Raw genomic sequence first — 18,437 nt, 5'->3', positions numbered from 1 at the left:
TTTCCCCATGTATAACACTTACCAGGCAATGATTTATGAGTTAAGAGAATATTGTTATTGTGTATAGACTCTGCGGAGTGTATGAGACCTAAAGGGAAGATATTTTCAGGAGCCTAGGAGGCAAATCTGCTTGCCAGTGACAAAAATGCCTAAGTTGGCCACTGTGTGGGAAGGGAAGGCTTATGGGGTGGGAGTTGGGGGACTATCAAGTAGTTTGATATAAACAAAATTTATCAAGCCTGAATTAAAAGGGAGGGAGGCAAGTGAGGTTCTTCATCAAGGACCATCCACAAAGAACAAATATATCATACTAAAATACATCAGCATTTAAATCCAGGAGTAATTTTTCTGAACACCATTTCTGAGATATCTGCCACATAACCGTAATTGCACATAGACTAAGGGGAGTGGCACTAAAAGGTTTGCAAAGAAAATGTACTATCTCAAAATGCCCCCACCCCACCCTCAAATTTTACACTTCTCACAGTCACGCAATAACTACAGCAATTGAAGAGCTAACTATCTAGGGTTGTTGTGTTGCAACATCCTTCCATTATCAGCAAATGTTATGATAATACCATGGCTATACATTGGGATACTAAGCAGCAGGAAAAAAGCATCAGCTTAAGGAATCTTCTACCAGTTGCCACAGAGAATCTATGAAAAAGGAATAGGTTTTCTAATGCTCCAAGTGACACAATATGATTAGATTTCTTTTCAGAGCTTGTGATTACATAGCTTTGGTTGGTTGCACTGAGGCCTAATTGTAGATCTAGGTTTTTACTATATTTTGTCACTGATGCCTTGTGGGTTAATTTCCATCTCCTTTCCTTTGTACTAACATAACTTAGTGCTTTAAGGACAAAAAATATATACACAATGATCTTCAATTTGGGGTTAACTAAAGAAAAAGGGGAAAAATGTCCCTTAAAAGGCGGTAGGAAATCTAAAACTGAAGATTGCTGAATGTTTTTTTCTTTGTAGCCTGAAACAAGATATAATAACTTGTATTATCTCATGCCAGGCTGCTACAACTGAGACACATCAGTAGGAAACTTGGCATATAATCATTGAAGCCAGGTTATCATTACTTTGTTTCTTGAACTCTAAAAATTTCCTAAAAAAGACCAATTCTTTAAGGACTCTATTCAAGGTAAAACCAGAGCCTGTTTACCATTGCAGTAAATAAAAACTGCTAAGTCTCACTCTTGATACCTGATGTATTATTGCTGAGCTACAACATTCATCTCCATCAACAAAACGATTTAGGAGTTCCCATATTCCGAGAGGTTTCCATAATTTTAGGAATACCAGCTAAGAGTATCGAGTTCTATGTAAGCATCAACACAGTACAAATATGCTGGAGAAATTTATAATGTATTATATCCAATTATGTCAGCAGGCTATGAATCATATCTAATTATCAAGATGCATAAGTGCCTTTTATGTGATGCTCAAACATCATTAATTTTGTGCTTAGCATAAGCTGCTCAAATGGTATGATTTCAGTAATTTCTAGCATCGATATTACATCAATATAAATTCAATGCAAATTGGAAAATGAACATCTTCATCTTGTTTATATCTGCAAAAAGGCATTTACTGAACATAGGAGCACACTGAACCAACACTTGCTATTGAAAAAAAGAATCTGGAATGTAGCACAGAGAACCTGAATAAGAGGAATCAGTACACACGGCAAGTCCCAGAGAAAGCCTAGCTAACCAGCCAAAGCATTCTTACAGGCTCTCTTCAGGTAGTCACTGAGGTGAAACCAATGTAACTGTTGTAAATATGAAAAACGAAGAAACCAACATTCTTACCTCACAACAAACTGAATTGATCTAATTAAATCCTCACCATAAATTGCCCATTTATCTTAGTATTTATAAAATGGATTCCATGTCTGGAAAATCTCAGTTTAGCATACATCTAAGGCAATTAGAAGTTAAAATTTTTTTCTACTAGTTTTACAATATGGATTTTAATTAAAAATGTTTGACTTCTCGTTTAATTTTTAAAGAGTAGAGCCCCTACAGAGTGCAGAACAATATGCTGAGTTGTATGTCAATCTTGAATCAAAGCAATTAAAATTATTTAAAAATCCATAGAAACTTACCTCAAAGTCAAGGTCTGAATAGCGTGATTTTCTTCTCTGTTAGATTTTTTAAAAAGAAGAAAAACCAACATAAAGTTATGTTTAGTCATTCAAATAAGATGAAAATTATTATTTTCAATAAAATATCTTGTTACCTTTGTATTACAAGTATTTCCTTCACATAAGAATGTGGGAATTTTTATGATTTCAAATTCTTTCATCCATATGATTTCATTTTTACTTTGAACTTCCATTAAAATTGAAGAATATAAAAATACAGAATATTTCTCATCCTGATCTCTTAACTTTTTCAGCAAGGAGAACTTTTTAAAATGTGAATTCTCACAAAATGTTCAATCTTAAAGCAGACTTGAGGTCTGTAACAGCAAAACTATAATTTTTATTTTAGAGACACAAAGGAGTAAAAGCTATATAGGAAAACATCATATACATCTCTCAAGACTTCCCACCAGCCTATCTCAGTCTTCATTTCTATCAAACTCTCTCTGGCCTTCTGACTCCCAAAGTTCTGTATGTCTCACCCACAATTTCTTTGATATTTGATGGTTCTCCATGATAAGAAAGTCCTAATTGCTAGTTCTTAGGAACTGACGTATTTATTATAATTCAGTAAAAAAAAAAAAAAATAGTCCACACCCCAGTGATATACAAGTGTAGATGTCCATTATCTCAGTGTTCCTCTATGTCTCTGACTCTGTCAAACAGTTCCTGAATCTAGTTATAGATCAATATGTATTAATAAAATAAGACAGTAGGCCTAATAAAATCAGGAAACATTACTTAAATGAAATTAATGTGATTCTATGAATATTAGTGTAGGGAAGGTATGCTTAGCATGTGCCAAGAGGGATTTGGTATAGAAGGAGATATCTGGTAAATATAGAAAGGGTCCTCAAAATATTTAGAGAACAAGTTTCCAATATGAGGTTTTTTTTTTTTTAAGTTTATTTATTTTGAGAGAAGAGGAGAGGGGGAGGGGCAGAGGGAAAGGGAGAAGAGAATCCCAAGCAGGCTCCACACTGCCAGCACGGAGCCCAGTGTGGGGCTCAAACTCACGAACCGTGTGATTATGATGTGAACTGAAACCAAGAGTCAGATGCTTAACTGACCAAGCCACCCATACACTCCAGAGTTTTGTTTGTACTATGAATTTTTTTTTTGATGAACTGGGGACAAAAAAATAAATATTGAAAACAATATTTAAGCAGTTGAATATGTAAACCTTTAGGCAAATGTCTTTTATATTTTTCTCTTCTGCTATCCCAATACCTATCTTAAGTTCAATAACCTAACAGAGAACCCTAACCATATAGTTGAGAGATTCTTGTAACTGCTAAATAGTAGAGACAGGCACTAATGTAGTTTATTGACAAATATGCCCACATTTCTACAGCTAGAGTTACAATGTAACATAGAACCAGAACCTCCCTATATAACCACCTCCCAAAGCATGCTTCACTAGACAAAAAGATATACTAAAAGAAAGATTTTGTTAAAAAGTTGGAAAACTTTGAAATTATTTGATTAGAGTGGAGCTGGATCGTGGAATCCAGTCTTCAAGTATGATCAAGGAGAGCATTGAGAAGAGGATTGCTTTATTAAAATTTTTTTAATGTTCACTTTTGAGAGACAGCGACAGAGTATGACTGGGGGTGGGGCAGAGAGAGAGGGAGGCATAGGAACTGAAGCAGGCTCCAGGCTCTGAGCTATCAGCACAGAGCCCAATGAGGGGCTCCAACCCACGAACCATGAGATCATTACCTGAGCCACCTAGGTACCCCTGAAGACACTGCTTTATTAAATGAAGGCTGCACGTTGATGTATGTCACTTCAGTTCTTGTCTCTAGTGTCACTGTGGCCTAGCCCTGGTGACATACTGCAAGGAGAAAAGTGTGTAGGAAGACATTTAACCCAGGCCTCCTTTGCCATCTCCCACCACTATTGTTATCTGTGTTGTAAAAAAAAAATCAGGCTCCAACGTAGCGCGTTGCACTTTGCTGCAATACCTATTCTACATGTCAGTGTTTCCATTCTGCTCTTGAATGCTTCGCCTTCTTGGCACTGTGACTCTGCAGGACATTTTTGTAAGTATATGTTAAGCAAGATTCTTTCATTTATGCAACATGCAAGCATGGAAACAGTTTTAAGCAGCTAGAACATTTGTCATGAGCTTTGAGTTCCATTTGAAAATTAACTAGTGAGATCTTATGAGAAGGTTCAGCTAGCTAGCAGAATAAGAGGCCTTTCTACTGCTGGCGTTGTCTCTTTGCCAAAGGTTGCAACAGCAGTATGTTGTGTTGTTGCTGAATGCAAAGCTGTGTAGCCTAAGGACAGGACATGCTGATGGACACATGTCACATATTTTAGGGACAAGAACAAAAGATGGGAACCTAGAAGACCACCAGAAATAGATTCTGCTTCCGACAGATGTCACCTATGCACCTATGCTGACATGAAATATGAAAAAAGAAAATGGATATATTCCTACGAATAGATTTCTCTCTCTTCTAATTTTATTAAAATTAAATTCTAACATAAAGGTAGAGCAGAACTAGCAGCCTCAAAGGATTAGGCTAAGAAATAAATGAAGCAAACAGATTTTAATCAAAAGAGCCTAAAGATGGTGGGGGTGGGGGGTGAGCATTGAAGACTTAAAAATTAGAGAATGGGAAAAATGTGGTAGATTTTCAGAGCCCAAGGGAAGTTAAAATTTGTGACATCTAATTCATATCCCCACAAACTGACCAAGTGTTCCAACCTTTTATAGTTTATAAAGTGCTTTCACATTTGAACATGGTAACTGCCCTGTGGTATGGTCAGGAAAGTATTTTTTTTTTATATCTATTCTATGAATTAGGAAAACTGAGTCCCAGAGTAGTTAAAATGACTTGCTCACTTCACCTGGGTAGTAAGCAAATGAGCTGGGATTCACACTCAGGTCTTCTGACTCCAAACCCTGCATTTTGTCCACTGTCTCTTACTACTTGTTCAGTGGTAAGGGTGGTAATATTTTATAGCCAGGATGCCTGTTATAGTTTGCTGATTGTTACTAGAATTCAGCAAGAATAACATTTGAGGACCCAGTCAATCCAAGGCTGACAGCAGTGGGACAGAGATGCTTTCCAGCCATAAAGTAAGGTCAAGCAGAGAAACTTTTGTCAATTATATTTTAAAAGAGAAAAAGCATCAATATGATACTTATTTGAGAAAAGAACTAATGGCATTATAATTTGTGATGATTACAGTAACTTAAAGACCATTATAATACAGGCTACTTCATGACCAATGATACAGTCACAAACAGTAGCCCACCTCCACTTCCATGATGTGTCTCCCAATGCAAAATCCAGTTTATTTTGAGGTATCTGGTACTGAGAAATCGTGGTATAATGCAAGAACCAGAGTGTTGAATTCTGTTACCCTTGGTATACAGGCAGTATATTGGAAAGTATTTCAAAGCACTGGTTTGTAGAAACTGTGATGGACTTACATGTGTATTCAAATGTCCCTCTCAGCTTGCTGGGAAGTTATTGTAAGGTATGAAAGTGGTTACAAATAGTGGTTATATTTTTAAAAAATGAGAATCAATAAAAGTGATCAGGTCATGATAATTTTTTTCTGATTAGGTTGACAACTGCAGAATTGGTACATATAAGTTTAAAATAAGCCAGGGAGGGGGTGCCTGAGCAGCTCGGTCACTTAAGCATCTGACTTGGGCTCAAGTCACGATCTCATGGTTTGTGAGTTCGAGCCCTGCATCAGGCTCTGTGCTGACAGCTCAGAGCCTGGAGCCTGCTTCAGATTCTGTGTCTTCCTCTCTCTCTGCCCCTCTCCTGCTCACATTCTGTCTTTCTCTCTCTCTCTCTCTCCAAAAAATAAATAAATGCTAAAAAAATAAAATAAATAAGCCAGGTTGGTATTAAAATATTTTATGAAGATATAAATCCCTCTGTCTCTAGATCCCCAACTTCTCAAATAACTTGATACAAATAATCCTTTTTGTTACAGTAGGTGGTAAAAAAAAAATCTCTTCAGTTTTTCTATGTGGTTTCCTTTTCCTAATTTTCCACTTAGAACTCATCCTAACTTGTATTCTGTCCTCAACACTCCATTAAAATTCTTCTTGTCAAGGTCTCTGATGAGCTCCATCTGGTCAATTTCCAAGGTCAACCTTCTGTCCTTATCTTGCTGGACTCTCAGAAGCTTTTGAAATTTAATCATTTCCTCATTAAAACACATCATTTTAGCTTTTCCTCCCCCCACCCCCACCCCCCGCCTTCCCTCGCCTTGTTTGCTGTGGCTCATTCTCAAGTGTTCTTTGCTGGCTCTTCCTTATCACCCTGACTTCTAAGTGTTGAGTTCCTGAGTTCTCTTTTTTCTCATCTTCTCTCCTCGATAGTAGCATTCATTCCATGCTGGCAAATTCCATCCTTTAAGTTCCAAACACCCCTTTCCTCTTCATGTCTGTCCAATCACAGAAAATGTCAGCTATCTAGCTGGGCAAGTCAGAGACTTAGGAGTCATGCTTTGTTCCCCACATCTTTCATCCTGCACATCACATCCACCAGCAAGTGCTATCTATTCAACCTCTGAATTCTCTCGATCTACCTACTCTTCTCCATCTTCACGTTCACCTCTATAGTCAAAGACATTCTCCTCTCCTGTCTGGGTAACTTCAGTACCTCCCTAACTGTCCTCAGGCTTTCTGCTCTACTCCCTCTCCTAATATTACTGGATCCTAATTCTCTTTCCCAAATCATCAAAGGGATGGATGGATGGATGGAGAAACGATCACGACAATCTTTCACTCAACAGTTTTTGCTTGCTTCCGTTGTTTATACAAGGCTCTGAAAAATCTGGTTTCTTTTTGCTATGCCAGCGACATCTTATGGAGCTCACCCCTTGTTCTGCAGGTCTCCTAATCCTGTGAAAGTATCCCAAGCTCTTTCCTATCTCAGGACCCCAGCACTGCAGCTTGTTTTGCCTGAAACATCTCCTCACCCTCCAGATCCACATAGGCCACGCTCCTTCTTAGCTTCACCCTACATAACCCTTCAGAAAGCTCAGGCCACTTTATCAAAAGAAGTCTCTCCCTCACATTCCATGGTTCTTCCCCAGCCCAGCACACTCTTTTAGAGTGTCCATTTATTAACAGTTAGTTATCTATCTATTCCATAGGGTATATTTACCACAGGGAAATTTACCACATCTGCCTTGATCACTTTTATGTCCGCAGCATCTACAAAAGGGCCTGGCACAATAATTCACAAAATTATGGATGAATAATTGAAGGAGGTACACTATGGCAGCTAAACAAGTCCAAGATAATTGGACTTGTTTCTTATTTTTGTTTTGTTGTTGTTTTTCTCATTCTTTGGGAGAATTTAGATAAGCAGGCAGACTACACAAAGAAAACCATTATGAATGGATTAATTGACAGCCAAAAGGATCAAGACAATTTAGGGGAATGCAGGCTTATCACTAATAGAAGGGAAAAAATTTCAGGATGACTTAAGAGTAAGAAAATGCACAAGAGTATGAGGCTACACAGAGGAATACTTAGCAAGTGTATGCATTAAAGGCATCTCTTCATATCTAAATCCTCTAGAATGATGAATAATTTCTCAAAGGGAATAATTCATTGTTTGTGTCACTTCAAATTAAACTGGACAAGACACTAGAAAATTCACTGCAAGGGATAAATTGCACTGACTAATAAATGGCAATACGAGGGCCATTAAAACTTTTATTGCAGAGCGAGCAATGGACACATTCAAGGAGAAAGCTTCGATACCAAATCCATTGAAAACATCTGTGAAAAAAAAACCTTGAGGATAATAAATATCGAAAAATGACATATTTCAGCCAGTTTTGTTTGTATGTGTGCATAAACAAAATTCCCTAATAGAGGAGCAAAAACAAAACACTAAAGAAGGGCGAGGCGCCCTTCCACCACAGCTATGTGAGAAAAAAATGTAAAAAAGAAAACGCTTTTGCACAATGGTCAGTTCTATAATGTTTTCTGCTAGTGACAGTCTCCCAGCTCCCAAGTAAGGCCATAATATTTTGTCTAAAATCCTAAATATCGATTTAGCACAGCATTCAAGCTTCTTCACAGAAATTCAAGATATAATGGTAATGATATAATAATAACACAACCTTACATCTGAAGTGCTTACAGTTTTCAAAGGTTTTTCACATCCATTATCTAATTTGATCCACACAGTAGCTCTAAGGGAGGCAACTGTAATGTGACATTATAGCTAAAATGTTTTACCTTTAAAAACCATTATAGTGAAAGCTCTACATGTCCAGAGGAAAACCGGAGTATAAAAATTTAGCCTAGAATGGTGTCCCTTCGTACCCATTTATAAATTGAGAGGGATTTTCAGATATATAGTTAAGTTCACACCAACGTGGTCAGAAAAGTTCGAGTAGCAAACTTTCTACTTTTGATAAAACCATTTCATAATCTACTACCTAACTCTGATTAGTCATTAAAAGTTTCTTCATGAATAAGAAAAATCAAGGCAAAGTCTTTCAGGAGAATGAGAGGGACCACTTAATGTATTTACATCTGAGCAAATTGTTCCATAAGAATTCAAGTGATGGTGGAGCTGAGAAGCCACATACAGGATCATGAAGTAACCCAGAGATTAGCAGAAGAGACTATCCCCTAAGGCTGGACAAAGGGAGATGACCTTGTGACCTAAACCCAGGGGCTGAGGCACCTGGAAGAAGTTGGAAGCCTTAGGGAACAGCAGCTAAATAGACACAAGGTGATGCTTAAAGCAGAAAAAGTGAGGGAGAAATATACTGGATTTCTCTCTTCTGCCCACCTCCAATCTCTCCCCAGTGCTTCTTAGTGGCCAATCTTCTCTGTCAGCCAGAGGCACAGGAATCAGCATCAACTCTTAGTGATGCAGGGGACCATGTGCCAAATAAGCCCAGGACATGCTTAGAAACTGGGAAATTTTTTGAGTGAGGAAATGTTTCCTATTTAAATCTAACAGCTATAGGCTGTGGAATAAATACCCCTGTTCCAAAGATTCAAAGCGAATACTGACTTGTATTCTTACAATGGTATCTCTAGATTTTTTTCAAAAAAAAAATAGAATCTCAATCCAAAATTTAAACTATGTTTCATAGTCCTCAAAATGGCTTGAGAACTAGGATACCTCCATTTTCCCCCCACCTGCTCCATAGCACCTAGTGGTTATTTGCTTTATGTACACACCAAATATCAACACATTGTTTTCTCAGTTATTGAAGGTGAATGACTTAAGTGCTAATGACAATTTTATTCTTCTTAACCTTAAAGCACTTTGAGGACATGGAAGTCTGGAGCCATTGTGAGGATTTCTACTGTAAGAAAATTGTAATTACCCCATCATTGTGGAAACTAAATCTTTTAGAAACTAAAATGTTCAGAATTGCTTATATAGTTTAGAAGATGGAAGACCATACATTGAAAGAAAAAGAAGGTAATACTAGGCAGTACAAAAGGAAAGTTCATGCATTTATCAAATTTTTTTATACCCAATAAATAATTGGGGGTTAGCCAAACAAAGTCCCCTGGAGGCTGGAACCTTTTCTGCTAGCACTGCCTTCAGGGTTGGGGAGCCTCCCTCTTTCTTTGTTGCCTCCTGCTTATTTGAGTAAACACTTCCACACACACACACACACACACACACACACCCACTCCTTGGCTTTCTTTTCCTCTCCTTCAAATCTTGTTTTTCCTTTGCCTTCTCTTTTTCTTATGAATATCACATCCTGTGCTACAACTGACGGCTTTTACCTTCTCTTTTTCCCACTCCACCCCACTTCTCACCATGGCAATTTGTGAATACCCACCCCTCTGGAGGAAACTTCCCGAATTAATATGAACATCATTTTTATTATATCCTTGGAAGGATCCTGATGCACCTGGCCATCTTCTGCTGATCCAGCTTCCCAAGCTGGATGTTCCTGTGGCTGCCATCTTCCTTCTCACGCAGAGGGGGAGACGACTCAAGTTGAACTATTGACCCCCTCTTTATGTAGATACTCCAGTCACCTTTTGGCTTTTTCTCTAATGTCAGGACATCATCTCCCCCACTAGTTGTCCCTACAGATACAGTCCAGCAGAACTGATAACTCGACCTGACATTGCATCACTCTGCTAATAAGGAAAGCACCACTGACTTTATCTGCATGGCCCACAGTCCTGTCTCCAAAATTTGCTAGTTCTGTATACCTATACTTTATCCATTTCATGTCTTTATTCACCATAAGACCATGTGTCTGTTAAGGGTTAAAACTAACTTTAAAGTTGCTCTCCTGCTAATGTCCAGACACATTACTGTCTCTTTTAGACAGCACAAAATTGATCAGGACAGAAAGATTCTTTTCCTAGATGTGCTATGCACTTGCTCTGTAACCTTGAATAAATGACTTTACTTCAAGGATTATAACAACTTATCCATTGCACAGAGGTGTTGTGAAGATTAATTAATTCATGTTTTTAAGGTGATTTGAGGATCTACTAATGAAAGATGCTATATAAATGCTAATTTTTATTATTCATTCCCACATCTATATATTCTCTTTCAGCTGTCTCCTAAAATGGTCACCCATAAGCAATTACTATTAAATTCTCTTAAAGAATGAAAATGAGGACCTGAATTTTCATTCTGAATCCTGAATTTTCTTCCTTTTCAAGATGTAAGCCTTGTGATCTCTAAGTCATTTAAATGTAGATCTTTTGGCTGAATCGCAGTTATATATGATGCTTATAGTTAGTAATAAGGATATGGAGATTTGGAAAAATTACAAACCGAACAAAGCAGCACTTGGAAATTCAGTCTATTGTTCAAGCACACACAACCTGTACAATCTCAAACCTGGAAGGGTTTTTAGGCTTTAGATGTAAAGCATTTTTATAATAAGCAAAATGTTTTAATATAATTCCATTCTAACCCCTGTAGCACAACTTAAAGAGCCATTCCATATAGAAGACTCCATACGATCATTATGATTTTCAAGTAGTACATCAGAATTATGATTACTTAGGATGTTATATTATTATATGCACACTCACAGAAAATCATTTTGAAACTTTTGTGATTTTATATAAACATTATGTAGCTTGTGCTTATGTAGTCATTACTGTAGTAATGCTAGTCTCTGGGATACCAGTTAGACACAGAGAAATAGTAGCTATTCTGTTAATTGAGAAAGATGGAACGCTTTTGTCTAGTGGGAGCTCCTGCCACTCTAGAGTTAATTTGGCCTCACTGCCCCTATTCTTTTGGTTCTAAGGGATGGTTGTTCTCAGAAACCCCATTGTATTTAAAGTTGATCTAGAATCTAGGGATTTATTCTGATCCCATTCACTTTCCCATTTTAGTCTAGAAGTTCCTTGGTCCAGTTGGGGAAAAAAAATCTCAAAATCATACCACTCACCAAGTTACTCTAGCCTTACAGGATCTCTCTTCATGTTGATGTAGTAGAAGGAATGGCTTTGTGAGGAGTAGGGATGTATAATTGTCTCTGGGCACTTTTGAACACTAGAACATACGGTGCTCATCATATATCTGATGGAAAGGGGAAGCAACCAGTTCTAGTATCTTTCTCTAACTAGTGTCTTATGAAATGACCTAGAATATTAAAACAATTGGTAAGACATACAAAAGAATGCATGTATTGCATTATATGCTGAGCATATGTAATAGATCAGCATTGTATACTGAACATATGTAATAGAATACATGTAGTTTACAGCAAAATTTCAAGACGCAAGATATAAAAGTCACTTATAAAACAGTGATATGATGCATGTCATAAAAAAGCAAGACACATTCCTTAGATCTTATTTGATTAACTTAAATAAATTATGAATGCTACTGCTAACAGTTGACTACTCTGTACTTCACTTTACGAGCAAAAAAGAAGCTGAGGGGAATATGCTTTTTTTTATAAAAGCCATGTGGTTGGACCTGAGAGTCCTGACTCTTAACCTGATCAATGTACATCCCTCCTGAGAGTTCACAATTTAAGATGAAAAGTTTTCGTGGTCATCATTATGCAGGAGCTAAGATCACAACATTTACTCTGAAATATTTTGACCTAACATAATAATAGAGTTTATAATTAGTGTAATGGAAGACCCCACAGAAACATTCCAATTTTGGTATTTCTAATGGATGCTCTTATACAGAAAACCCAGATTTTGGTTTGAGTTTGTAATGCCATCCAGGAACTACTTCAACCACCAGAAGGATCTCCAGTACCTGACAAACATCAGGAGGATCTTCTATTTTTTCTATTGAGTGCTCTACTTGGTTCCCATTCTGAAAGAATTATGACTGATAGTTATCCTTTTAATTATAGAGGACTCCTTTTAAAAATTTTTCTTACATTTATTTATTTTTTGAGAGACATAGAGAGACAGAGCACAAGTTGGGGAGGGGCAAAGAAAGAAGGAGACACAGAATCTGAAGCAGGCTCCAGGCTCTGAGCTGTCAGCCCAGAGCCCAACACGGGGCTCGAACTCACAAACCGTGAGATCATGACCTGAGGTGAAGTCAGACACTTAACCAACTGAACCACCCAGGCGCCCCTAGAGGACTCCTTTTTTAAAACGTGATCTTGAGAAAGGGCATTCTGATGTACTACTGGAAAAAAAAAATGTCTAGAATCTTAATCCCAACATGCCTAAAATATTTGTGTGATACATAACTGTAAGAGGTAATATGACTCTTTTCATGTGACTCAATCCAGTGTCACATGAATCAATTTATCAAATATCAACTGTTTAAAATATCAAGGAAAGGTTTATTCTGTTGCTTACCTCTAATGAACTCATTGATATCGTTGACCCAGTTTCACTTCTTGATAGTCCTGCATTATCATCCAACTCAGAGGCCATGAAATTCTTCACAGCTGTGCGAGGCTCAAAGGGCAAATTCTGCATATGTTCCTGGGGTGCAAGGTGTTGATCTAAGTTCATATTGAACTGGTCCATTACAGGGGGATTCATGTTGAATTCAGGATTCACTTTGTAGTGCAATAACCTTTCATGTGGCAAGGTTTCCATACCAATATTCATTTTGCTTTCCTCTTTCATTGATGGCTGGGTATTTACAGAACTTCTGGGCATCACAATATAGTCACTTTCCATCATTCTTTCTTGAGGATGGACTATATCCATATCAGCTCCTCTCAAATTGTCATCCGTACATAAGTACACAGTTCTTCGCAATTCACTGTTCTCTTTTTTCAAACACTGATTGCCCAGCTCATTCATACTCATGGGCATGTGCATACCCGTGGGTTGCTGGATAATGACTTTGGAAATGACGTTTCCAGGCAGTGTTGAATAGCTTAGCCCTTCAGGGTTTGTTCCCTTTTCTTCTTCATCATCATTTAGAGAAATCCTAGAGAGTGTTCCTGTTATTGTTGCTGCTCGGCAAGGACCAATATCCTTGTGAAGAACTATAAGTTAGGATATAAAAATTCAGAAAAGACAATGTGTTTTTATTTTTTCACTGCTGTATTTTGCTATCTCTCTACTAAATAATTTCCTTAGTAAACAAAAAAACAATATTTTAAAAACTGTGTATCTATTGTTTGTAGATGGTCCAGATTACTCAATCACTCTTCATTGATTCTGATAGGTAGTCCATAACTAAAACATATTGGAAATTTGATTAATGGACTTTCAAAAATCTCAGTACCCTATTCTTACACAACTCTGCATAGCTTTTCAGGGAAAAGGCAGATTACCATGGAAGTTTCTCCATCAATCTACTGCAAAGAGTTTTATGAAATTATGGATATGTTCACATGAATTTGACTTTTTCTCAAGGCTTTTCCCCTAAAGAATTCTGCAAGTTCTATTCATTAAAATACTTCTTGAGAGAGGTAATCAATGAGAATTTCATCCTACTGCATCAAAAATTCCTCTAAAATTATGCATGTTGAAAATTAATGAGCATTTATCTATGAAGTCCATATGGTCAAGGTAGATACAGAGTTCAAAAGTATTTATCATCTTCAGTTCCATGTGGGAAAAAAAGAATTCCTTTACAAGATCAATCCATATGCTCGAATGCCCTTGAGGGGGTATTAAAATTGCCACTGACTTTAAGCAGGAAAAACTGTATGAGTCTCTGACAACTCTATTCAATTTTAAGCTTGAAAAATAATGACTTAGAAAAATTAAAAATGCATGCTAACTTGTACTAAGAGAGGGGAAAAATGAAACCAAACCAAGCCAAAATAAACCAACAAAAGGTTCAGAATTTCTGATTGAAATATATTTTAGTTTTTTTCTTTTGTTTCTATAGAAGAAGAAAGTCATATATTATGAGTAATAGCAGCAGAATGACTTGAAGCACGCTTAGTTGTAAACGACTGTCAGTTTTGAGATAGGAAAGAATGAAATTCTAAAAAAATATTCTTGGTAATTTTGGCATTGAAAGCACACAGAACACAAATGCTGTTCTATGTACAAAGCAGAGCAATTGTCAATGAAAATGTCATTAGGCATAGATAACTATAAAATATTTGGTTTATTGTTTCCTCGTGAAAAGTTTCAGATATACTGAATTTTACCCATTGTTATCCAATTTTCAAATAGCATCATAATTATGCATTAAAGCAGAGGTTGAAAACAGATCATGAATGTCTTTCCCCACTATAAAGAAGCCTTCAAAATTACTGCAAAATATGCATCATTCAAAAAAAAAAGCATCATTCATGTAATCTCTTTTATCTTTTGAGATACTGTATATAATTATTGTATTAGGTCTCTGTTTCAGACACTAAAAATCAAGTTAAACTTACATCTATATATTTTTTACTGTTTTTTTTTTTTGAAGGAGAGAGAGAGAGAGAGAGAGAGAGAGAGAGAGAGAGAAACAGAGCATGAGCGGGGGAGGAGCAGAGAGAGAGGGAGACACAGAATTCGAAGCAGGCTCCAGGCTCTATGCTGTCAGCACTGAGCCTGATGCGGGGCTCGAACTCACGAACAGGGAGATCATGACCTGAGCTGAAGTCAGACGCTCAACTGATTGAGCCACCCAGGCGCCCCTATATATTTTTTATTAATCCACAATTTGGTTGTAACTTTTTGTATTTATTATATAAAAAGGTAGAATCATTTAGTTTTAAAAAGTTATTTCTAAACCTCTTAATAGATCAGTGATAAACTGTGGTTGCTAGGAACAATTTGCATAAAAACATTAATGGGCAAAGTATGTTAAATTAATAGAGTTAATGACATTCTAAATAAAATACTTTTAAAAAAATATCTAAATTTTTAATCTTAACTATATGTAAAAATTAATCCAAAATTTATAGAAATACAATTTAAAGGCAGTTACAGGCACATGTCTTTTGACATTAAGGACATACAGATCATTTTATACTTTTATGAATATATTGTAAACTATAAGTGAAACTTTGGTACTGAATACTGATTTTATGATCTGTATTTGTACAAGCTACATTTAGTTTTGTATCAGTTAATACCATTTGTAGTTCGACTCACCACATTTTTATCAAATGACACAGCTATCTTTACTGAAAAATTATATATCTTAAATATTTGGGGAAAGATAATTCTTCTTATGAAATAGTGTCTACTCGATATGAAAGCTAGGTCTTCCTCTTAGACTTACTTAAAATAGATATCCAAGTTTTGGAGAAACATAAACAAATGCATACCACCTACACATACAGACATGATGTTGAAGGGATAGGACTTTGACGAGAAATTAACTAAGTTGTGAAAGGCAAAACCCAAACACGGCACAACAAAACAAAAAGCACCTAAATATTTTGGATTATCAGATATATATTCTATCTTTTGGGAAAGTGATTTCAACATAACTTAGAGAAAGATTACTCAGAGTCCATGAATTGAACTTTAAAATTAAATCTATTTGTACATGAACACAAACCTCTAGAAAAACTCAGAGGAAAGTTCCTGATGAGCTCAGTTAAAAAGGGCCCAGATAAAAAATGAAAACGTTACAAAAATATTTTCCAATAAAATAATGGTAGGAATACTAAATCTCAGAATGCAATGAAGTCTGGGGCTAAGGGGTAATTTAACAAAAGAGCAGGATGAATACTGATGAATGAGATCACAGCTTGGAGAGGATGGTCTAACACGGTGGTTTTGCAACTTCAGCATACATCAGAATACCTGGATGGCTTGTGAGAACACTGATTACTGTACCCCAGCACCCAGTAGGTCTGGGGTAGGGCCTAAAGTCTGCAATTCTAACAAGTTCCCAGATGATGCTAACACTGCTGGTCTGGGCAAAACTAATTGTTCCTATTTTGATTCTCTGTCAAGGAGAACTGTGAAGAGTACACCAAAAGAGACTGAAAGAAAACTAAACTAAAGGTAGGAAAATAGGAATCCAATGAATACTTAATTATTTTAAATAAACTCGGGCTTCTGGACCCCAGACAGATCACGTCCCATCTTGGAACACAGATGTGGAACCTGGCACCATGGCTAGTGATCTTTGAGAAATTACGGAGGCGGATGGAGCAAAGGAGAATGTTTCGTCAATTTTCCAAAAAACAGAAATGGTAGACTTAGAAATCCAAACACCAGTAAGATTGTTTCTTAGCAATATTTTGTTAGATATTAAACAAGAAAGAATGATTCCTAATATCCTATCCCCAGGCCCACTATGTGCTCCCAAGTTATGACAGTTATTCTGCTCTGCTAGTACCATATTCTACATTGAGTATTTTCAGTAAATTCAGAACTGAGAATATGGGGGCACCTGGGTGGCTCAGCTGGTTAGGCATCTGATTCTTGATTTTGGCTTAGGTCATGGTCTCATGGTTCATGAGTTTGAGCCCCACGTCTAGCTCTGTGCTGAGAGTGCAGAGCCTGCTTGGGATTCTCTCTCCTTCTCTCTCTGCCCATCCCCTGCCTCTCATAAATAGCTAAATAAGCATTTAAAAAAAGAAATGAGAGTATGAACTTAGTCTCTCATATTCTTGTGATTATAACAACTCTGTAATCTCTGAGCCTGCATAGATGTTTAATGTTTATCAGTTGAGTCTGAAAAATATACTTAAAGGGAGTCAGTGTGGGGTAGGTGGGAGGTGCCCTACTGAACACAGCAGGGATCTATACTCTTCTCCCATCCAACTTTTTAATTGACAGTTTGAATAAACGTTCAGAAAATATTCTCATCAAACTTTCAATGGCCAAAAAATTTCAAATGGATAGAACGCTAACCTGAAACTAGCAAACAGAGATAAATGCAAGGCCAGATTTTTCTTCAAGGGAAAAAAACCCAGAGCGTTTATATAATCCTATACTGGTATAGTTGTGACAACTACTATAAAAAGTCTTTGAGGTTTACATGACAAGTTGACAGTAGTAATATACCAGTTGCTATGAAATAATATGCACATGTAGATAACATTAATATAAGCAAAGAGCCAACTATGAGAAATGTTGAACAAGTGTGTACATTTGGGCATCATAATTTAAAAATTATTGACAAATTGGAGGCTATGTGGGGGACCATGCTTGCCAGTGAGGAATGCTATGAGGAATGAATGAGGAAACATGGTTTGTTTAGTCTGGAGACAAAGGACTTGGATTGGACTAAATAGTATTTGCTTTTAAACATCCAGATATTTAGATGAAGTAGATATCCAGTCTTATTCTAGAGAGCAGCACTAAAGTCAATGAATACAAGGTAAAATAAGGTATGTTATATATCCCAATATAAAGAAACTTTTGCAACAACTGGAATTATCCAAAAAATTAAACAAGTAGTTTCCTTTGAAACTCTTGAATCATCTACTCCTGGTGAGGGTTTAGCCACAGGCTGAGGATAGCCATCAGAGACCATGTCAATGGGACGGACCCTAGTGCTCTAAGGCAGAGACTGCTGCACGGTTTCTTCTGGGCCTTGCTAAGAATATAACAATAGCAGCAGTATGATCCACACAAACACACACAATGTATTTGATCCTTGCAACAACCCATATTTCACAGATGATAGAACTGAGGCACAAAGAGGCTAACCTGGCCTTACACCTGACAACCAGTAAGCAGTGGAATGGAAGTGTTAGGTCTCTAAGTCAATGCTTTTCTCCTGTTGCTGTGCTTCCTAACTCTTAGTTTCTCAATCCTCATTCACCCTTCACCCCCCACCCCTCCCTCTCCACCACATTCTGCTACTGAAATGTTTCCCTTTGGAAGATTCTCTATTCATCCGCAATAATATGTGGTATGTAAACTGCAGCATTTTCTTTAAAATAAAAATCATAAAAATGATTTAACATC

General features: G+C 36.9%; 1 protein-coding gene across 3 annotated transcripts in view; it reads right to left on the bottom strand.

The window, feature by feature from the left end:
- The window catches only part of ADGRB3 (adhesion G protein-coupled receptor B3), a 732,453-nt gene that overhangs the window by 23,152 nt on the left and 690,864 nt on the right, over nt 1-18,437 (bottom strand). For 2 of the 3 annotated variants that reach the window (XM_043591727.1, XM_043591726.1), the window contains 2 exons: nt 12,954-13,597; nt 2,120-2,155 (listed from right to left, as the gene is read on the bottom strand). In XM_043591727.1, coding sequence (XP_043447662.1) covers nt 2,120-2,155; nt 12,954-13,597 — 680 coding nt within the window. The remainder of the gene's footprint in view (nt 1-2,119; nt 2,156-12,953; nt 13,598-18,437) is intronic. The other variant, XM_043591728.1, reaches the window with a different exon arrangement.

The sequence above is a fragment of the Prionailurus bengalensis genome, chromosome B2 (genome assembly GCF_016509475.1).
Source record: "Prionailurus bengalensis isolate Pbe53 chromosome B2, Fcat_Pben_1.1_paternal_pri, whole genome shotgun sequence".
NCBI lineage: Eukaryota > Metazoa > Chordata > Mammalia > Carnivora > Felidae > Prionailurus > Prionailurus bengalensis.
The sequence above is the reverse complement of the archived record's forward strand: the minus strand, read 5'-3'. Positions and strand labels throughout refer to the sequence as shown.